At 43.3% G+C, this 21805-nt stretch overlaps 1 protein-coding gene across 3 annotated transcripts in view; it reads right to left on the bottom strand.

Annotated features, from left to right (window-relative positions):
• Positions 1-1596: 1596 nt before the first annotated feature.
• The window catches only part of MFSD11 (major facilitator superfamily domain containing 11), a 34859-nt gene continuing 14650 nt past the window's right edge, over positions 1597-21805 (bottom strand). For all 3 annotated transcript variants that reach the window (XM_078066149.1, XM_078066150.1, XM_078066151.1), the window contains 5 exons: positions 19167-19232; positions 17077-17202; positions 6856-7030; positions 5828-5963; positions 1597-5179 (listed from right to left, as the gene is read on the bottom strand). In XM_078066149.1, coding sequence (XP_077922275.1) covers positions 5015-5179; positions 5828-5963; positions 6856-7030; positions 17077-17202; positions 19167-19232 — 668 coding nt within the window. In that variant the 3' untranslated portion in view covers positions 1597-5014. The remainder of the gene's footprint in view (positions 5180-5827; positions 5964-6855; positions 7031-17076; positions 17203-19166; positions 19233-21805) is intronic.

The raw sequence follows: 21805 nt of genomic DNA, 5'->3' as shown, positions 1-21805 counted from the left end.
ACAGCGAGAGAGGGAACACAAGCAGGGGGAGTGGGAGAGGAAGAAGCTGAGCAAGGAGCCCGACGTGGGGCTCGATCCCAGGACCCTGGGACCATGACCTGAGCCGAAGGCAGACACCTAACGACTGAGCCACCCAGGCGTCCCTATTATTTTTAATTGTAGTGAAACACGCATAAAGGTACCATCTTAACCATTTAGAAGTATACAGTTAAGCAGCATTAAGCACATTCACGATGCGCAACCGTCACCACTCTCCACCCACAGGACTCTTACCTCCCCCAGAGGACACTCTATATGTACTGTCAAAAAACAAAATTCGGGCGCCTGGGGGGCTCAGTCGGTGAAGCGTCTGCCTTCGGCTCGGGTCGTGATCTCAGGGTCCTGGGATCGAGTCCTGCGTCGGGGTCCCTGCTCAGTGGCGTCTGCTTCTCCCTCTGCCCCTCCCCCTTGCTTGCGATCTCTCTCTCCCTCTCTCTGATAAATGATCACCTTCCCCGGCGGGAGGGGCACGCAGGTTCCCTCATCTTCCTTTGCAGTTTGGAGAAGGCGCACGTGACAGATTACCTCATTGATGCTGATCCGAAAATCCCTCACTGGGCGCCTGGGTGGCTCAGATGGTTAAGCGTCTGCCTTCGGCTCAGGTCATGATCTCAGGGTCCTGGGATCGAGTCCCGCATCAGGCTCCCTGCTCCTTGGGAGCCTGCTTCTCCCTCTGCCTCTCTCTCTGTCTCTAATGAATAAATAAATAAAATCTTAAAAAAAAAAAAAGAAAGAAAGAAAATTCCTCACTGACTGGTTCAGGCTACACTGGCAAGGAGTTTAGGTATTAAGTCCAGATTAGGCGACTTGGTTTAAGTGACGCCATTTTGGGCCTGTGGTTTTCTTTTTAACCCCATTAAACACACTTCCCCATTCCTCCACCCACCCAGGCCCTGGCAACTACTATTCTACTTTCTGTCTCTATGAATTTGACTGTTTTAGGTTTTTGACACACGTTTTTTGTCCTTTTGTGACAGGCATATCTCGGTGTAATATTCTCAAGGTTCATCCGTGTTGTAGGTGTTAGTGCTTTACACCTTTGCACAGCTGAATGATTCTCCCCTGTATGGACAGCCCAATTGCGTTTGTTCATTCATCTGCAGATGGAGACTTGGGTTGTTGCCACCTTTTGGCTACTGTAAATAATCCTGCTGTAAACGGGTTATACAAGTATCTCTTCAAGTTCCTGCTTTCAGTGGTGTTGGGTATATACCCAGAAATGGAATTGCTGGATCACATGGTAATTCTAGTTTTAGTTTTTTCTGGAACCACCCTATTGTTATCCATAGAGGCTGCACTATTTTATGTTCCCACCAAAAGTTTTCAAGCCTTTGGGTATGGGAAGACTCTGGGGAGGGGTTGGGGAGCTCTTCATACTAGTGGAGAAGACATCTGTGATTCAATCAAGGTTGTTCAAAGTCTCAACCAAATTTCAATATATACCTCATTAAATTTTTGATAAAAGAGCACACACCCCCCCATGTGAAACCAAGCTAAGACTTTTACTACGCACAGATGTGAAGATAAAATTATTTGACAGAGTGTATGAGACAAGTATAAAAATTAAACTCTTTATTTCATTGTCACATTTCCTTTTTAACTCAAATATGAAAAAAATTTAAAAGATGAGCTTAATGTTACCAGTCATCTGAAGGATCGACACTATTCATAGACATAAAAAACCGAGTAAAAACAAAACCCTGGAAAACACAATGTGAGTACAGAATTTCAAATGAGTATGATTGCCACATATCAGTTGGATGCAGCCCGGAAGTCATGTTCCTGACTATGCACCACACCCTATTTCATTTCCTTCTTGACACGAGTTACTAGGAATCCTCCCAGGGGACTTGAGATGCTATGGCTTTCTTGGAGGGAAGTATTCTGGGTCATTTACAGAAGCTACTTAACCTCTACCAGCCTCGTTTTGCAGATCCATTATGAGCAAATGGAGTGAGAGCCCAGGAGGTGTGATGTGGGAATGCAGGGCCTACCCAGTGTGAGCTTAAATGCAAGGGAGTTTAAGCCTGGTGTGATAAGCAGCCTCGTAAGATGGTCCAGAGGATCCCTGACTCCTGGTACTCACCCCTTGTGGAATACCATCCAGAACTACTAACTTGCGTCTAACAAAAAGAATACAGCACAAGTGATGGGATGTCACTTTTGAGATTAAGTAACAAAAGACTGTGAATTCTGTCTTGCTACCATTCTCTGGCTTTTCTTACTTGCTTTCTCTGATGAAGACAGCTCCCATGTTGTGAGCTGCCCTGAGGACAGCTCCATGTAACAAGGAACAGAGAGGGTGGACTTTGGCCAACAGTCATGAGAAACGAAGATTCTTACCCAGGAGCCTCCGAGGAGCTTACTCCTGCAAGAGTGAGCTGAGCAGTGGGTCCTTCCCCAGTTAAGCCCAACCCAGCCTTGTGACAGACCCTGAGCCAAGGACCCAGCCTAGCCACGCTGATTCCTGACCCACGGAGACTGTAAGACGGTAAGTGTATATCATTTTAAGTGGCTAAGTTTTGGGGTAATCTATGATTATACCATGATAGACAACTAATACACCTGGGTAAGCAGTCACATGCTTAAAGAGTCAATAAAATCACTTGTATTAATTCTGCAGTAGCATTTACAAATTATTTATATAGGATCAACAAACAACTGGGTTTATGTCAACTTCGAGAAAGAAAACCAAAACTTTACACAACCTGGAACAAAAGAGTTTAGTGCTCCACACAAATGACATTTCTCTAAGGATTCCAGCTAACCACACAGCTTCCTGACTCCCTGCAGGACATGTGCCATCAAGTCTGAAAATCACACTCCACTGAATTTCTTCAAATTTGTAAGCCAACTATAAAAATCTCCAAACTTCTAAACGGTCTTTAAAAAAAACAATAGAAAACAAGGTATTATCTGTCCTTTTGGCTGAATTTACCTTGCCGTAAAACTTATCCTTCTTACAGTTAAATATCACAGGTAAAAGTGAGCTCTCCCATTCATAAGAAACGTCTAAACAGGCAAATCCATAGAGACAGAAAGCAGACTGGTGTTTGCCAACGCCAGGCCAGACAACGGGGAATGACTGCTAAAAGGCATGGGGCTTCTTTCTGGGGTGATGAGAATGTTCTAGAATTAGATCATGATGCTTATCTGCACAACCTCATGAATATACTAAAAAAGAAACTAAATTGTACACTTTAAAATGGTGAATTTCATGATTTCTGAATTATATGTCAATTAGAAAGAATTTGTAGGGGCACCTGGGTGGCTCAATCGTTAAGCGTCTGCCTTTGGCTCAGGTCATGATCCCAGGGTCCTGGGATCGAGCCCCACATCGAGCTCCCTGCTCTGCGGGGAAGCCTGCTTCTCCCTCTCCCACTCCCCCTGCTTGTGTTTCCTCTCTCACTGTGTCTCTCTCTGTCAAATAAATAAAATCTTAAAAAAAAAAAAAAAAAAGAATTTGTAATGCAAGCTCTTATGGAGGAAAGTGAACGAGCCCATTTAAACAACCCACCAGATAGTTATGCTGCATTCCCCAGACACACATGAGGAATGATGTCTGCTCTAGGACAGACGGCAGCCTGCTACTACAGAATGGCTTACATGTCCCTTTTTCTTTCTTTCTTTCCTTTTTTTTTTTTTTGCATTGCATCTTCTAAGAAAATGCTAGCAAAAATCCTCCTCTGGTAAATGTGTATTGTTGCTGTTGTTGTTTAAATGTATTTTGGGGGGGGCGCCTGGGTGGCTCAGTCGTCAAGCGTCTGCCTTCGGCTCAGGTCATGATCCCAGGGTCCTGGGATCGAGCCCCGCATCGGGCTCCCTGCTCCGCGGGAAGCCTGCTTCTCCCTCTCCCACTCCCCCTGCTTGTGTTCCCTCTCTCGCTGTCTGTCTCTGTCAAATAAATAAATAAAATCTTTAAAAAAAAAAAAAAAAATGTATTTTGGGGGGCACCTGGGTGGCTCAGTTGGTTAAGCGTCTGCCTTTGGCTCAGGTCATGATCCTGGATTCCTGGGATCGAGTCCCGCATCGGGCTCCCTGCTCAGCGGGGCGTCTGCTCCCTCTCCCTCTGCTCATGCTCACTCTCGCTCTCTCAAATAAATAAAAATAAAATCTTTAAAAAAAAATTCTGGTGGGGCACCTGGGTGGCTCAGATGGTTAAGTGTCTGCCTTCGGCTCAGGTCATGATCCCAGGGTCCTGGGGTCGAGCCCTGCATCGGGCTCCCTGCTCAGCGGAGAGTCTGCTTCTCCCCCTCCCTCTGCTTCTCCCCCTGCTCATGCTCTCTCTCTCTATCTCTGTGACTCAAATGAATAAATTAAAAAAAATATATATTTTTTAATGTGTTTTGTTCATTTACCTGTTAGATTCATTTTTAAAACTTCAGCAATTTTTACCTCGTTTTATAATAATTAGCTACTCCTTGCTACGAATGACAAGGTAGGAAAACTTACCAAAGCAAAACGTTTAAGGAGGAAGAAAGTGCAAATCTTTCCAAAGATTCCACTTCAGCATCTCACAATTTATTTAAATGTCGTTCGCAGACACATATGTGGGGCGGGCATATGCTCCCTATTATTACACAGTAGCACACACCCCATGCCCAGCAAGAATCTTCACTTGACATTCGGCCTAGTGTTCTGAATCAGGGCAGCATCTTTCAGCGAGAACAGGAGGGCGAAGAAAACATTTACACTCCATAACATGATTATAAGGAACTTGAGACAGAGGAATTGAAAAACAACATTTCTGAATGAGTATAATTGACAGAACAAGTTTCCCTTATTCTGCTTGTTTTAAATAGCTAATGTCTGTAAACTTGAACACCAACCCTGGCAGACTGAGCAGTCCTAATTCTTTGATTTTCCTTCCTGAACATCATCCAATACTCTGCGGAAAGGGAAGGTGGCTCCTTCAGCCGGGCTCTCCTCCCCCGGGCCGCCTGCAGCTGTTGTCCCACCTGGCAGGCGCCCCGGGTCAAATGCTTCGGTAGTCAGAGCCCCGGGCCACGATGGCGGCGGCGGCCCACTCCACGGAGAAAAATGAAATAGTCCCAAAGAATCCAAATATCACCATGACCAGGAGTTGCCAGTGAAGAAGCAAGTAGTTACTGTAGAAAAATGCCACGGCTGCACAGATGGACTGAGAAGAAACAGACCAGGTCAGAAGATGCACCCAGAGGACCCCACCAACCCCCAGTCACCAGCTCACAAACGCGCACCGTAAACTCCCGCTGAGAGCCGGCAATCGTCCGGCAAGTGGCATTCTGTTATTTAAAATAGTATTTTGTGGGGCGCCTGGGTGGCTCAGTCGGTTGAGCATCCCACTTCGGCTCAGGTCACGACCCCAAGGTCCTGGATCAGGCCCCGAGTGGGGCTCCCTGCTCGGAGGGAAGCCTGCTTCTCCCCCCGCCCCCCCCCCACGTGTGTGCCCACTTGCTCTGTCTCAAAATAAAATCTTTAAATAAGTAAATAAAATTTATTTTGTGAGAAACTGAGTGATTAATAAAATAACGTACACTCCCAGTCAGAAATGGGCTTGTCTATGTGACAAAGGGACTCTGGTATCTAAGGCAAGAAGCCTCTCATCTGAGCACTAAGACCAGAACGGAAAATCTCTTACAGGAGCCCGGGGGAGAAAATCACACCCTTTGCTGCTTCCTAAGTCCAATCAGAAATACTTTAAAGGATGCCCCTGCCTCTCATTTCAAACCCATCAGGAAAACAATGTTAAAGCACTTAAAAAAAAAAAAAAGGCACCCACCTCAGCCCAGCCCAAAGGGGAGCTTACCTGCACAAACTTGAAGACCGCAAAGGCCGGCGCGCTGTCTTCAGAGTACAGAAAGCCTAAGATACTAAGCAGCTGGGTATTGAAGCAGCTGTCCCCAAGACCCAACAGGAAACTGCAGAAGATGGCGACTTCTTTGCTGCATAAAAAGGAAAATGAATTTAGAAAGAGCTCTCTTAACAGTATTTGTTGGAGCCCTTCCCAATGTAAAAGCAATTCCCTTACAAGAGCATTTCACTTTCAAGTTATAAACACTATGAAACAAGAAGAAATAAACACTGGACTCTACAACGTAAGAATTTATGCTCAAGGGGCACCTGGGTGGCTCAATCGTTAAGCGTCTGCCTTCGGCTCAGGTCATGATCCCAGGGTCCTGGGATCGAGCCCCGCATCGGACTCCCTGCTCTGCGGGAAGCCTCCTTCTCCCTCTCCCACTACCCCCTGCTTGTGTTTCCTCTCTCGCTGTGTCTCTCTCTGTCAAATAAATAAAATCTTTAAAAAAAAAAAAAAAAGAATTTATGCTCAAACGCACTCACCTGCACAGTCCAAGCAAACTCTGGTCTATGAACTATCTGGGAGCAAACACTGGGTTTGGGCAGGGCCGCCCTTGGATGGTGGATCTGGACATAAATGTCTACATCTATAATGAATTTGAGTTGAGTGCAAGGAAGTAAGATCCTCAAAACGGACATAACCAACTGTAAATGGACCAGATGGCCTACCCTTTCCTCACCGTTCTTCACTGCTCAGAAAGCAGACCTATTATAACATCACATCAGATACTTATATGCTCTTTCATAGATCAAGAAAAACATTTAGTGGGCTGAAAGGTTAAAACCAACAATTATAAAATAACTTGGGATTCTCACGAGCTCCTATTTAAAATAATTCTGGCTTCATTAACATTTGACAGATGACCTTATAAAGAGAACAGACTTTCAGAAAATGATTAACTGCTCCATTCTGAATATCTAGCCACCCATTACCTCCCACCCTTCCTTAAATCACTAGAAAAATGACAGTCACTATACCTGGATTTGATGTAAGCGCTGCTATCAGTCCCTTCAACAGGAGCAATAGGGGCATCCCCAGGCATGTTGAGAAATATCAAATAAAAAGCTATAAAATGCACCAGGATGCCCAACAACACAACTGGATTTCTACCAAAACGATTATTCTTGCTCAGCAGGCCAAAGAGGCTTCCACCTGCAGAACCAATGGAATAGAGAACAGAAAAACACAAGGCCAGATTAATAAATCAAAATTTTGTTTCTTTGAAAAAAATAAATAAAACAGATAAACCAACAACTAATTTAATCAAGGGAAAACAAACACAAATATTAAAAATAAAAAATAACCGGGGGGCGGAGCAAGATGGCGGAGGAGTAGGAGACCTGGATTTCGTCTCCTCTCAGGAATTCAGCTGGATAGGGATCAAACCATTCTGAACACCTACAAACTCAACAGGAGATCAAAGAAAAGAAGAGCAACAACTCTCTGAACAGAAAAGCGACCACTTTCTGGAAGGTAGGACGTGCGGAGAAGTGAATCCGAGGCGATATTCGGGAGGATAGACGGCGGGGGAGGGGCCTCCGACGGCCGCTTCTGGCAAGTGATAGAGCCACGGAGCACAAAGTCGGAACTTTTTAAGTCTGCTCCGCTGAGGGACGTCACTCTGGTGGCGAAGTGGGGGGTGGAACCCTCGCGGGACAGTGTGGTCTCAGGACCCTCGGGGTCACAGAAAGACCGGGGGTGCCTGAGTGTGGCAGAGCTCCCAGGTATCGGAGCAGGGAAGCCGGCTGCAGAGACGGAGCCCAGGTGCGGGCTCTCAGCTCGGGGATGCCATAAACCGTGATCCGCGGCAGAGTCGGGCCACTGCTCCTCCAGCAGGGACCCAACAAGCGGCAGATCCGGGGAGACTCACCTTCTTCCCCCGGGAGGAGAGGTGCGGGAGCGCACCGCGGGAATCTGCTGGGCTTGGAGACTCCACCCGGGGTCGGGTGCCAGATAGAAAGGCGCGGTCACAGGCCGGGTGAGCGCGGAGTGTGGCCGGAGACCGGGGAGACGGGAGTGACTGACGGCTTTTCTCTGGGGGCTCGCTGAGGAGCGGGACCCCGAGTTCTCGGCTCCGCCGGGGCGGAGACTGGGAGGCCACCATTTTCACTCTCCGCCTCCAAAGCTGTACGGAGAGCTTGCAGGGAACAAAAGCTCCGGAGAGCAAACCCGAGCAGATTACTTAGCCCGGACCGGCAAGGGCGGGGCAATTTTGCCTCCGGCAAAGACATTTGGGAACCACGGCAACAGGCCCTTCCCCCAGAAGATCAGCGAGAACAGCCAGCCAAGACCAAGTTTACCGATCAATGAGAACGGCAGAACTCCAGCGCTAGGGGAACACTGCACATAGAATTCATGGCTTTTTTACCATGATTCTTTAGTCTTTCAAAGTTAATTATTTTTTTTAACTGTCTTTTTTCCTTTTTTCTTTTTTTTTTGAATTTTTCTTTTTCCCTTTTTCAACCAACATCTTATCAATCCCTTTTTTAAAAAAAAAACATTTTTATTTTTCATTTTTAAAGTCATATTCTATCCCTTCATAGTAGTTACCCGTATTTTTGGCATATATATATAAGTTGTTCTCTCTTTAAAATCTTGAGATAGTTTCTTCTAACAGATCAAAATATACTCTAAATCTCTAGTGTATGGTTTTTTTCTACTCCCCTGCCTGATCACATTCTCTCCCTTTTTTCTTTCTTTTTTTTTTTTTAATCCTCTTCTTTCTTTTTTCAAACAACTTATCAAATCCTTTTTAAAAATTTTTTATAATTTCCATCTTTACAGTCATATTCCATCCCTTCATCATATCAACCCTTATTTTTGTACATATATAAGTTTTTCTTTCTTTAAAATTTTGGGAGGGACTTTCTTTTAACAGACCAAAATACACCCAAAATCTAGTGTGTGGCACTGATCTATAATCCAGCCTGATCATATTTGATCACATTCTGTTTTTGTTTTGTTTTGTTTTGTTCTGCTTTTGTTTGTTTTTATCTTTATCTTTTTCTTTTTTCTTTTTTTCTTTCCTTTTCTTTTTTCTCTCTTTCCCTTTCTTTTCCCACTGCTTCAGGTCTTTTCTGATTTGTTTAGAGTATATTTTCTGGGGACGTTGTTACCCTTCTAGCATTTTGTTCTCTCATTAATCTATTCTCCTCTGCACAAAATGACAAGACGGAAAAAATCACCTCAACAAAAAGAACAAGAGGTAGTACCGACTGCCAGGGACCTACTCAATACGGACATTAGTACGATGTCAGATCTAGAGTTCAGAATCATCACTTTAAAGATACTAGCTGGGCTTGAAAAAAACATGGAAGTTATTAGAGAAACCCTTTCTGGAGAAGTAAAAGAACTAAAATCGAACCAAGTAGAAATCAAAAAGGCTATTAATGAGGTGCAATCAAATATGGGGGCGCTAACTGCTAGGATAAATGAGGCAGAAGAAAGAATCAGTGAGATAGAAGACCAAATGATGGAAAATAAAGAAGCTGAGAAAAAGAGAGATAAACAACTACTGGATCACGAGGGCAGAATTCGAGAGATAAACGATACCATAAGACGAAACAACATTAGAATAATTGGGATCCCAGAAGAAGAAGAAAGAGAGAGAGGTGCAGAAGGTATAATGGAGCAAATTATAGCAGAGAACTTCCCTAATTTGGGGAAGGAAACAGGCATCAAAATCCAGGAAGCACAGAGAACCCCTCTCAAAATCAATAAAAATAGGTCAACACCCCGACATCTAATAGTAAAACTTACGAGTCTCAGAGACAAAGAGAAAATCCTGAAAGCAGCTCGGGAGAAGAGATATGTAACCTACAATGGTAGAAACATTAGATTGGCAACAGACTTATCCACAGAGACCTGGCAGGCCAGAAAGGACTGGCAGGACATATTCAGAGCACTAAATGAGAAAAATATGCAGCCAAGAATACTATATCCAGCTAGGCTGTCATTGAAAATTGAAGGAGAGATAAAAAGCTTCCAGGACAAACAAAAACTAAAGGAATTTGCAAACACGAAACCAGCCCTACAACAAATATTGAAAGGGGTCCTCTAAGCAGAGAGAGCCTAAAAGCAACATAGACCAGAAAGGAACACAAACAATATACAGTAACAGTCACTTTACAGGCAATACAATGGCACTGAACTCCTATCTTTCAATAGTTACCCTGAATGTAAATGGGCTAAATGCCCCAATCAAAAGACACAGGCTATCAGATTGGATTAAAAAACAAGACCCATCAATATGCTGTCTGCAAGAGACTCATTTTAGACCCAAAGACACCCCCAGGTTGAAAGTGAGGGGGTGGAAAACCATTTACCATGCTAATGGACACCAAAAGAAAGCTGGGGTGGCAATCCTTATATCAGACAAATTAGATTTTAAACCAAAGACTGTAATAAGAGATGAGGAAGGACACTATATCATACTTAAAGGGTCTATCCAACAAGAAGATCTAACAATTGTAAATATCTATGCCCCTAACATGGGAGCAGCCAATTATATAAGGCAATTAATAACAAAAGCAAAGAAACACATCGACAACAATACAATAATAGTGGGGGACTTTAACACCCCCCTCACTGAAATGGACAGATCGTCTAAGCAAAAGATCAACAAGGAAATAAAGACTTTAAATGACACACTGGACCAAATGGACTTCACAGACATATTCAGAACATTCCATCCCAAAGCAACGGAATACACATTCTTCTCTAGTGCCCATGGAACATTCTCCAGAATAGATCACATCCTAGGTCATAAATCAGGTCTCAACCGGTACCAGAAGATTGGGATCATCCCCTGCCTATTTTCAGACCACAATGCTTTGAAATTAGAACTCAATCACAAGAGGAAAGTCAGAAAGAACTCAAATACATGGAGGCTAAAGAGCATCCTACTGAAGAATGAATGGGTCAACCAGGAAATTAAAGACGAATTAAAAAAATTCATGGAAACCAATGAAAATGAAAACACAACTATTCAAAATCTTTGGGATACAGCAAAGGCAGTCCTAAGAGGAAAGTATATAGCAATACAAGCCTTTCTCAAGAAACAAGAAAGGTCTCAAGTACACAACCTAACCCTACACCTAAAGGAGCTGGAGAAAGAACAGCAAATAAAGCCTAAACCCAGCAGGAGAAGAGAAATAATAAAGATCAGAGCAGAAATCAATGAAATAGAAACCAAAAGAACAGTAGAACAGATCAACGAAACTAGGAGCTGGTTCTTTGAAAGAATTAACAAGATTGATAAGCCCCTGGCCAGACTTATCAAAAAGAAAAGAGAAATGACCCAAATCAACAAAATCATGAATGAAAGAGGAGAGATCACAACCAACACCAAAGAAATACAAACAATTATAAGAACATATTATGAGCAACTCTATGCCAACAAATTAGATAACCTGGAAGTAATGGATGCATTCCTAGAGATGTATCAACTACCAAAACTGAACCAGGAAGAAATAGAACACCTGAACAGACCTATAACCACTAAGGAAATAGAAGCAGTCATCAAAAATCTCCCAAAACACAAAAGCCCAGGGCCAGATGGCTTCCCAGGGGAATTCTACCAAACATTTCAAGAAGAATTAATACCCATCCTTCTGAAACTGTTCCAAAAAATAGAAATGGAAGGAAAACTTCCAAACTCATTTTATGAGGCCAGCATTACCTTGATCCCAAAACCAGACAAAGACCCCATCAAAAAGGAGAATTACAGACCAATATCCCTGATGAACATGGATGCAAAAATTCTCACCAAAATACTAGCCAATAGGATCCAACAGTACATTAAAAGGATTATTCACCACGACCAAGTGGGATTTATCCCTGGGCTGCAAGGTTGGTTCAACATCCGCAAATCAATCAACGTGATACAATACATTAACAAAAGAAAAAACAAGAATCACATGATCCTCTCAATAGATGCAGAAAAAGCATTTGACAAAGTACAGCATCCTTTCTTGATCAAAACTCTTCAGAGTGTAGGGATAGAGGGTACATACCTCAATATCATAAAAGCCATCTATGAAAAACCTACAGCGAATATCATTCTCAATGGGGAAAAACTGAGAGCTTTCCCCCTAAGGTCAGGAACGCGGCAGGGATGTCCACTATCACCACTGCTATTCAACATAGTATTGGAAGTCCTAGCCACAGCAATCAGACAACAAAAAGAAATCAAAGGCATCCAAATTGGCAAAGAAGAAGTCAAACTCTCACTCTTTGCAGATGATATGATACTTTATGTGGAAAATCCCAAAGACTCCACCCCAAAACTGCTAGAACTCATACAGGAATTCAGTCAAGTGGCAGGATATAAAATCAATGCACAGAAGTCAGTGGCATTCCTATACACCAACAACAAGTCAGAAGAAAGAGAAATTAAGGAGTCGATCCCATTTACAATTGCACCCAAAACCATAAGATACCTAGGAATAAATCTAACCAAAGAGGCAAAGGATCTGTACTCAGAAAACTATAAAATACTCATGAAAGAAATTGAGGAAGACACAAAGAAATGGAAAAACGTTCCATGCTCATGGATTGGAAGAACAAATATTGTGAAGATGTCAATGCTACCTAGAGCAATCTACACATTCAATGCAATCCCCATCAAAATACCATCCACTTTCTTCAAAGAAATGGAACAAATAATCCTAAAATTTGTATGGAACCAGAAAAGACCCCGCATAGCCAGAGGAATGTTGAAAAAGAAAAGCAAAGCTGGCGGCATCACAATTCCAGACTTCCAGCTCTACTACAAAGCTGTCATCATCAAGACAGTATGGTACTGGCACAAAAACAGACACATAGATCAATGGAACAGAATAGAGAGCCCAGAAATGGACCCTCAACTCTATGGTCAACTAATCTTTGACAAAGCAGGAAAGAATGTCCAATGGAAAAAAGACAGTCTCTTCAACAAATGGTGTTGGGAAAATTGGACAGCCACATGCAGAAGAATGAAACTGGACCATTTCCTTACACCACACACAAAAATAGACTCCAAATGGTTGAAAGACCTCAATGTGAGACAGGAGTCCATCAAAATCCTAAAGGAGAACACAGGCAGCAACCTCTTCGACCTCAGCCGCAGCAACTTCTTCCTAGAAACATCGCCAAAGGCAAGGGAAGCAAGGGCAAAAATGAACTATTGGGACTTCATCAAGATCAAAAGCTTTTGCAAAGCAAAGGAAACAGTCAACAAAACCAAAAGACAACTGACAGAATGGGAGAAGATATTTGCAATTGACATATCAGATAAAGGGCTAGTATCCAAAATCTATAAAGAACTCATCAAACTCAACACCAAAAGAACAAAGAATCCAATCAAGAAATGGGCAGAAGACATGAACAGACATTTTTCCAAAGAAGACATCCAAATGGCCAACAGACACATGAAAAAGTGTTCAACATCGCTCGGCATCAGGGAAATCCAAATCAAAACCTCAATGAGATACCACCTCACACCAGTCAGAATGGCTAAAATTAACAAGTCAGGAAATGACAGATGTTGGCGGGGATGCGGAGAAAGGGGAACCCTCCTCCACTGTTGGTGGGAATGCAAGCTGGTGCAGCCACTCTGGAAAACAGTATGGAGGTTCCTCAAAAAGTTGAAAATAGAGCTACCATATGATCCAGCAATTGCACTACTGGGTATTTACCCCAAAGATACAAAAGTAGGGACCCGAAAGGCTACGTGCACCCCGATGTTTATAGCAGCAATGTCCACAATAGCCAAACTGTGGAAAGAGCCAAGATGTCCATCAACAGATGAATGGATAAAGAAGATGTGGTATATATATATACAATGGAATATTATGCAGCCATCAAAAGGAATAAGATCTTGCCATTTGCAACGACGTGGATGGAACTGGAGGGTATTATGCTGAGCGAAATAAGTCAAACAGAGAAAGACATGTATCATATGACCTCACTGATATGAGGAATTCTTAATCTCAGGAAACAAACTGAGGGTTGCTGGAGTGGGGGGTGGGGTGGGAGGGATGGGGTGACTGGGTGATGGACACTGGGGAGGGTATGTGTTCTGGTAAGCGCTGTGAACTGTGCAAGAATGTTGAATCTCAGATCTGTACCTCTGAAACAAATAATGCAATATATGTTAAGAAAGAAAAAAAGAAGAAGAAGAATGTAGCAGGAGGGGAAGAATGAAGGGGGGGAAATCGGAGGGGGAGAAGAACCATGAGAGACGATGGACTCTGAAAAACAAACTGAGGGTTCTAGAGGGGAGGGGGTTGGGAGGATGGGTTAGCCTGGTGATGGGTATTGAGGAGGGCACGTTCTGCATGGAGCACTGGGTGTTATGCACAAACAATGAATCATGGAACACTATATCTAAAACTAATGATGTAATGTATGGGGATTAACATAACAATAAAAAAAATTAAGAAAAAAAAAATAAATAAAAAATAACCATTGAAACAGAAGAAAATTTAAAAATCAGAATAGACTTCTAGGTCAGTGGGGTAACAGGGAGTAGACTTAGCACCTGCCTAAAAAAAAAAAAAGTACAAAAAATATGAAGCAGTAAGTTTGAAGACACGAGATATCAGACAACAAAGGGCAGTGATCTCTGAGACAGGACGTGAAGGAAGGGAGCCCGCAGCCCCCCTGAATGGAGGGACACCTAAGTGGCTAGAGTTCCACAACAGGCTATCAGAAAGGAAAGCTGCACAGAGAGACAATTCCAGAGATCTACAGAGGGTCCCTCTGAGTCTTCCCTAAGTGCTGATCAGCACATACTGTGAGTACATTAGCAGAGGCCCCCGAAAGAACCATCCAAGAGGGTTAGATATATTAGACGTATTAGCGCCCCACCCTGGGCTGGGAAAGTGCCTCCTCCCCTCAGCCAGACAGGAAGTCTTACGACTCACAGGCACTGGGTGTGCACAGAAGGGTCTTCCCTCAAGAGTGAGCAATAATGAGCCCCTGTCTGAGCACTGCTCTGGTCCTGTCCAACAAACCTTAAAAGCAAGCCCCAAAAGAATCATACTGTTTCCAAGTAAATGAACTGCAGCCAAGAACAAAGCTCAAGAGTATTTATAAGAATACAAAAATATCCAGCAGTTCACAAAGTCTGGTATCTCCAGTATGACCAGGCAAAGCAGCAGGAAAATAGGACCCGTCATGAGGAGAAAAAGCAGTCAAATGTGGAGTTATCATACGACCCAGCAATTCCAGTGCTAGTTACATACCCAAGGGAAATGAAAACATATATTCACACAACTGTACATACATGTCCACAGCAGCATTAATCATAATGGCCAAAAAGTGGAAACAACCCAAATAGTAAAATGTGACATATCTGTAAAATTAAATATTATCTAGTGACAAGAAAGGATGATGCTAATATGTGCTAGAACGTGGAAGACCCTTGGAAACATTATGCTAAGACCTAAGAGACCATGTATTCTCTGATTCCATTTACGTGAAAGTCCAGGATGAGCAAATCTACAGATAAAGTACATTAGCAGTTGCCTGGGGAAGGGCAATAAACATGTTCTAAAATTAGACTGTAGGGATGACTCACAACCCTGTGAATGTACTAAAAAACACTGACCCATACACTTTAAGTGGGTGACATATATGGCACGAGTTATATTTCAATAAAGTTGTAAAAAAAAACCCCCAAAACCCCCCCAGAACTGTCATAGATATTAGAATGAGCAAAAACATTAAGACAATTACTCTCACTGTATTCCACATGTTCAAATACATATAAACACCCGGTACGGTTCCAGGTGTGGGCAGTAAAGCAGGGAACAAAAACCACGGAAGTCTGCTCTCCCCGTCACGCTGATCACCGCCGGCCACTCTAAGGGTCCTATGGGTTTTTACTGTCTGTGTTCTTCCCTAAGCCATGAGCTCCATGTGGGTGGGGAGTCTCTCGTTCATACAATGGATGCACAGTAAGTATCTGATGAACTGGAAAGCTCCCCCTAGAGGACCATATCCAGCACAGCGCTCCAGGCGTCGAACCAGCCTTGCTGACCGAGGGATACCTGAAGGCGTTGCGCCGAGCAGCGGGAGGGTATGGAGGTGTTCAATCCCTATGTCGTACACCTGAAACTAATATTACGCTGTATGTTAACTAACAGGAATTTGAATAAAAAACATTTGAAAAAAAAGGAATACCTAGTGTGGCACAATAAAGATACACATTGGTCTTTGCCTTGTCTGTCCTCCTCCCCGCTCTCTGGCCCAGAGCTGCTCCTAGAACCCTGAAAATGTCCTGTGTCAGGCGTGTCTTCTGTTCTCCATTACTCCCTTTTGACCACACCAGAGTTTATGCAAATTAGGTGATTCCTGAGGGGATTTAGGGGTGGTCTAGTTAGCTTCAGGATGGGGGCTGGTTGCAGAAGGACCAAGACTTGCTTAGAGGGTTGGAACCTTCAGCCCCAGCCCCCAGGCTCAGGACCGGGGAGAGGGGATGGAGATTGAGTTCAATCGTCATTGGCCAATGATCTCATCAACCCTGCCTCTGTAATGAAATGTCTGTAAAAACCCCTGAACAGTAGGTTTGGGAGACCTACCCTGGTTGGTTGGTGAACGCATCCACGTACTGGGAGGGTAGTATACCCTGACTCCACAGGGACAGAGCTGTCTGTGCTTGGGACCCTCCTGGTCTTTGCCCTATGTGCTTCTTCATCTGCCTGTTCATCTGTATCCTTTATAATAAGCTTTAGTGGTAAGTATAGCATTTTCCTTGGGGCTCATGGGAACCTCCAAACTCGCAGCCATGTCAGACAGAAGGTAGCCTGTGGACCCGGGACTTACAAGGGGCACCTGAAGTGAGGGCGTCTTTGCGGGACTGAGCCCTCAGACCTGTGGAGTCTGACACAAACTCCAGGACTCAAGAGTTCCAAGTGGATTGTCTCGAGGCACATCCAGCTCGTGTCAGAGATTCAGAGGACACTTTCCCTAAGTATTTTAAGAGAAAAAGCTGGGAGAGACTATATGTTTTCCTACTTACAGTTTTGACTGGGAATTATATGGGAAACACCTCATAGTTATCTCAGAACGATGATTAAAAAAAAAAGACATACCTGTCTGGGTCAAAATAAGCAAGGAAATTAAAATTCAAGGACAGAGAAGTGAAGTACACTTACAATACCTATGGTAACTACAACGAACTGATTTCACATAAAAACATTTTTTAAACCAACCTAAGATTTCTCCAATGCCAATGAAAATGCCAGAAAGTCCAATGAGGCTTTTCTCTTCTGTTCCGAATTTATTTACAGCACCAATACACGTTCCATAGACACCAGAGAAGAAAGTCAATTCCAGACCTTTAGGAAAAAAGCAGATTTAATTATACATTCACAATCTCCATTCTGGGTTCTTCTTCATGGCTGGTGGTATTTGAGCTTTATATACATACACAATAAAATTCATTCAGCCTGACACGTTACTCCCCTCAAGCAGAGCAGTTTTATGCTACGTAGCTGATGAAATGGAATTAGCCACAAGATGGCAGTTGCCACGTATTTCGGATAAAAATACACAACTCAAAGAAGCAAACCCTTTAACCCTTCTGTTAAAAATCGTCCTTCGGGGCATCTGGGTGGCTCAGTCAGTTGAGCGTCTGACTCTTGATTTCAGCTCAGGTCATGATCTCAGGTTGTGGGATCAAGCCCCACATCAGGCTCCGTGCTCAGTGGGGAGTCTGCTTGAGATTCTCTCTCTCCCTCCGCCCCTCCCTCCTGCTTGTGTACCTGTGCACACGCACGCACACACGCCTTCTCTCTCAAATAAATAAATAAATATTAAAAACAAACAAAATGATCCTCCGTGCAGAGACGGGATGGACAGAGGATGGTACACATGTAAGTCTGTAATAGTGATTTTTTAAGTGCTTTTAACCCTTGTTAATAGCTCTCCAAGGTTAACAGGAATGTAGGTCTGGAAAACCAATGTATATTATCTACCTTTGCTTAAAGATAAAATGTTTTCATTAAACTCTTTTTCCCAGAAAAAGAAGTTTTAAAAATTAGGGCTAAAAAATTAAGGTCAATCAGCAGAAGACCTCATTCCTTAATGCTACAAAACTTAACTGAATTTTAAAGACGTTTACCATTTATTCTACTGCTAAAAGAAAATGTTTATACCTATAAGGCAAATAAAGGCAAAAGTAATCACTGGCACATTATGACACTTTTTTTTTTTTTAACATGATAGCACTTTTTTTTTAAAAGATTTTTTATTTATTTGACAGAGAGACACAGCAAGAGAGGGAACACAAGCAGGGGGAGTGGGAGAGGGAGAAGCAGGCTTCCCGCAGAGTAGGGAGCCTGATGCGGGGCTCGACCCCAGGACCCTGGGACCATGACCTGAGCCGAAGGCAGACGCTTAATGACTGAGCCACCTAGGCGCCCCAGTAGCACTATTTTTAAAGATTTTATTTATTTCAGAGCGAGAGAGAGCACACGCACACAAGCGTGAGCGGGGGGGGTGGGGCAGAGGGAGAAGCAGACTCCCCACTGAGCATGGACCTCCCCCGCCAACATGGGGCTCGATCCCAGGACCTAAGCCGAAGGCAGACGCTTAACCGTCTGAGCCACCCAGGCACCTCAACACAACAGCACCTTTTAAAAGGGAACAGATTCGGAGGATCTGAGAGCGCTCCGGGGACTCCGGTAAGCCACAGAGCTCATTCCATGTCATTAGAAAGTATATGAATCCACAGAAAGTTAGAAGGATTTACTCAGGGTTATTTTCTGCAGAGCTCCATTTTGCCTTAAAATCACTGGTTGCAATGAACCATGCCTCCCAGGGTTCCACCCTTGTGTAGAATCCTCCCACACTGAGTTTGGGCTGGCCCTGTGATATGCTTTCACCAGGGAAATGCAGTCAAAGTGACACTGGGCTCATGCCAGGCTTAAGCCTTCAGAAAGTCTGGTTGTTTCTCCTTTTGCTCTTTTTGGAGCCCCTAAGCAATCTGGCCTTTCTCTTGGGTCAGAAGGAAGGGATCACTTGGGAGGGGGTCATGCAGCCACAGAGACTACGGTGAACAGACAGACACCCAGCCTTGCATTGAATCCCTTCAGACATGCAAAGGAAACTATCGAGAAGCCGTGGCCCCCGCTGCCTCTAACAGGACCCAGAAGAGACCTCAATTAAGACCATCAGAAGAATCATTCAGCTGAGCCCCATCAGTGCACAGAGCTGTGAGAAAGAATTATATGGTGGTTGTTTTCAGTCCTCACTGTCATCACGCAGCCACAGAAAACCCAAACCGTCATTAAGCCCTTACCTGTATAAGCAGTTGTAATACTAAGGAGCAGCATCTCCTTGGTGACACATAACTTAAGAGACTTTCCTGTAAGAAAGAAAACAATGTAAGACTGCTTAATTAGATTTTAATTACCCCAAAATTCTAAAACATTTACTTAACCCAGACACCCCTTGTCCATAACGCCAGTAGACAAATACAGTGGGACTGAGGTTAAGGATTCAGATGCTGAAGGGATGAACTAAATCTGTCCTGTAAATAAAATGTTTATTCCACCTGCTTAGATATATTCTACAGTGGTGTTTTCCCCAACACATTCTCCAGCTTGAATCTCAAACAACAACATGGAACGGAGAAAAGAAATAGGATCAAACAAAACAAGACTATGTGAACAGACTTGAGCGCAAGTTAGGCTAAGGGCCTCAATGGCTGGAAGCGCGCTAACATCCCGGGGGAGGGAGCGGCTGCAGAGCGGCTTGAAGACTGGACTCCAGATGACAACTGCCACCCAGGGAGCTTGCTGACCGCACCAAGGCTGCCACACCCCTTCCTGAGATTCTCAGTTCTCTGGATCTGGGACCGAAGCTTTAGTTCTGCATATTTGCTTAGGACTACTTTAACGTCTGTTTTTACACTGTTCAATGTGGTGGAAATCTGCAATGGAAAATGCAGGTCTAAAAACTGCATGTTTTAACTGTCTTTTTGAACCTGCTTACATTTCATAGTTTAAGGCCACTGATCTAAACTAGTCCTAAACGAATAGTGGCTCCAGATTTTAGTTCTTACTCAACTGCTGACTACAAAAGTTACACAAGACACAAATGGTCTGTCCTGAATTTCGCCACATGCAGAAGAGGATACTTTTTTCTCTAATCTCACTGAAATGTAGTAAGACTAAATGCAGTAAGACATTTTCACATATTTCCAGGAAAAAAATTATGATTAATACAAGGTTTAAAATAATACTTTTAATTTTAAAAAATAACATTAGCAAAGCATATTTGTTTTTGAATAATCAGAATATTTAACAAAAAGAAATTTTAAAACATAATCTAGAATGATACCATAACGGTGACTACATGTCATTATACATTTGTCCAAACCCATAGTATGTACACCACCAAGGGTGCACCCTCGTGAACTGTGGACTCTGGGTGATGATGATGTGTGAATGTAGCAGGTGCATCAACCGTAACAAATGCGCCGCTCTGGTGGGGGACACGGATAGTGGGGGAGACTGTGCATGTGTGAGAGCGGGGGGCTCTCCTCCTTCTCAATTTTGGGAACTCTCCTCCTTCTCAATTTTGTTGTGAACCTAAAACGGCTATAATGGGGTGCACGTGGGTGGCTCAGTCAGTTAAGTGTCTGCCTTCAGCTCGGGTCGTGATCCCAGGGTCGTGGGATTGGGCCCCACATAGGGCTCCCTGCTCAGTGGCAAGTCTGCTTCTCTCTCTCACTTGTTCACTCTCTCAAATAAATTTTAAAAAATCTAAAACGGCTCTAAAATAATGAAGCCTATTAAAAACAACAACACAACATCATCTATTTACAGAAATAGACAAACCAATCCTAAAATTCATATGGAAATTCAAGGGGCCCACCATGGCCAAAATAATCTTGAAAAAGAACAAAGTTGGAGGGCTCACACTTTCCAACTTCAAAGCTTGACAGTCATCAGCAAAGCATGGTACCAGCATAAGGACAGACACATGCATCTAGAAATAAACACTCACATTTACAGTCAATTGATTTTCGACAAGGACGCCAACACAATTCAGTGGGGAAGAAGAACAGTCTTTTCAACAGGACAACTAGGTGGCCACATGCAGAGGACTGAAGTTGGACTCCCACCTCACAACATAAATAACAATGAACCCAGAATAGATCCCAGACCTAAATATCAGAACTGAAACTGTAAAAGTCTTAGGAGAAAATACAGGAGCAAATCTTTGCGACCTGGGGCTAGGCAAAACCTTAGGACACCAAAAACACATGCAAAAAGTAAAATGTATAAATCAGCCTTCATCAAAAATTTAAAACTTTTGTGCTTTAAGAGATACCATCAAGAAAATGAAAAGTCAACCTAACGAATGGGAGAAAATATTTGCAAATCATATATAAGAGACTTTTATCTAGAATATATAAAGAATTTTTACAACTCAGGCGCCTGGGTGGCTCAGGCATTAAGTGTTTGCCTTCGGCTCGAGTCGTGATCCCAGGGTCCTGGGATCGAGCCCCACATCGAGCTCCTGGCTTTCTCTCTGTCAAATAAATAAATAAAAATCTTTAAAAAATATATAAAAAAAAGAAAAGAATTTTTACAACTCAGCAATAAAAAGGCAACCCATAAAAAACAGGCAAAGGACCCGAGTAGACAGTTCTCTAGAGACGCGATGCAAATGACCCACAAGCGTGTGAAAATATGCTCCGCATCCTTAGCCATTAGGGAAATGCTGATCAAAACCACGAGACACCACTTTACACCCATGGGGACAGCTATCATCAGAAAGATAGATAAGAACTCAAGGAAGCAGAGAAACTGGAGAAACTGGAACCTTCAGATACAGCTGGTGGGACCATAAAATGGTTGCAGCCACTCCGGAAAACATCTGCTGGTTTCTCAGAAGGTTAAACACAGCGACCAGAGGACCCAGCAATCC

The sequence above is a fragment of the Halichoerus grypus genome, chromosome 2, assembly GCF_964656455.1.
Source record: "Halichoerus grypus chromosome 2, mHalGry1.hap1.1, whole genome shotgun sequence".
Taxonomy (NCBI): domain Eukaryota; kingdom Metazoa; phylum Chordata; class Mammalia; order Carnivora; family Phocidae; genus Halichoerus; species Halichoerus grypus.
This window is presented reverse-complemented; position numbering and strand designations above follow the sequence as displayed.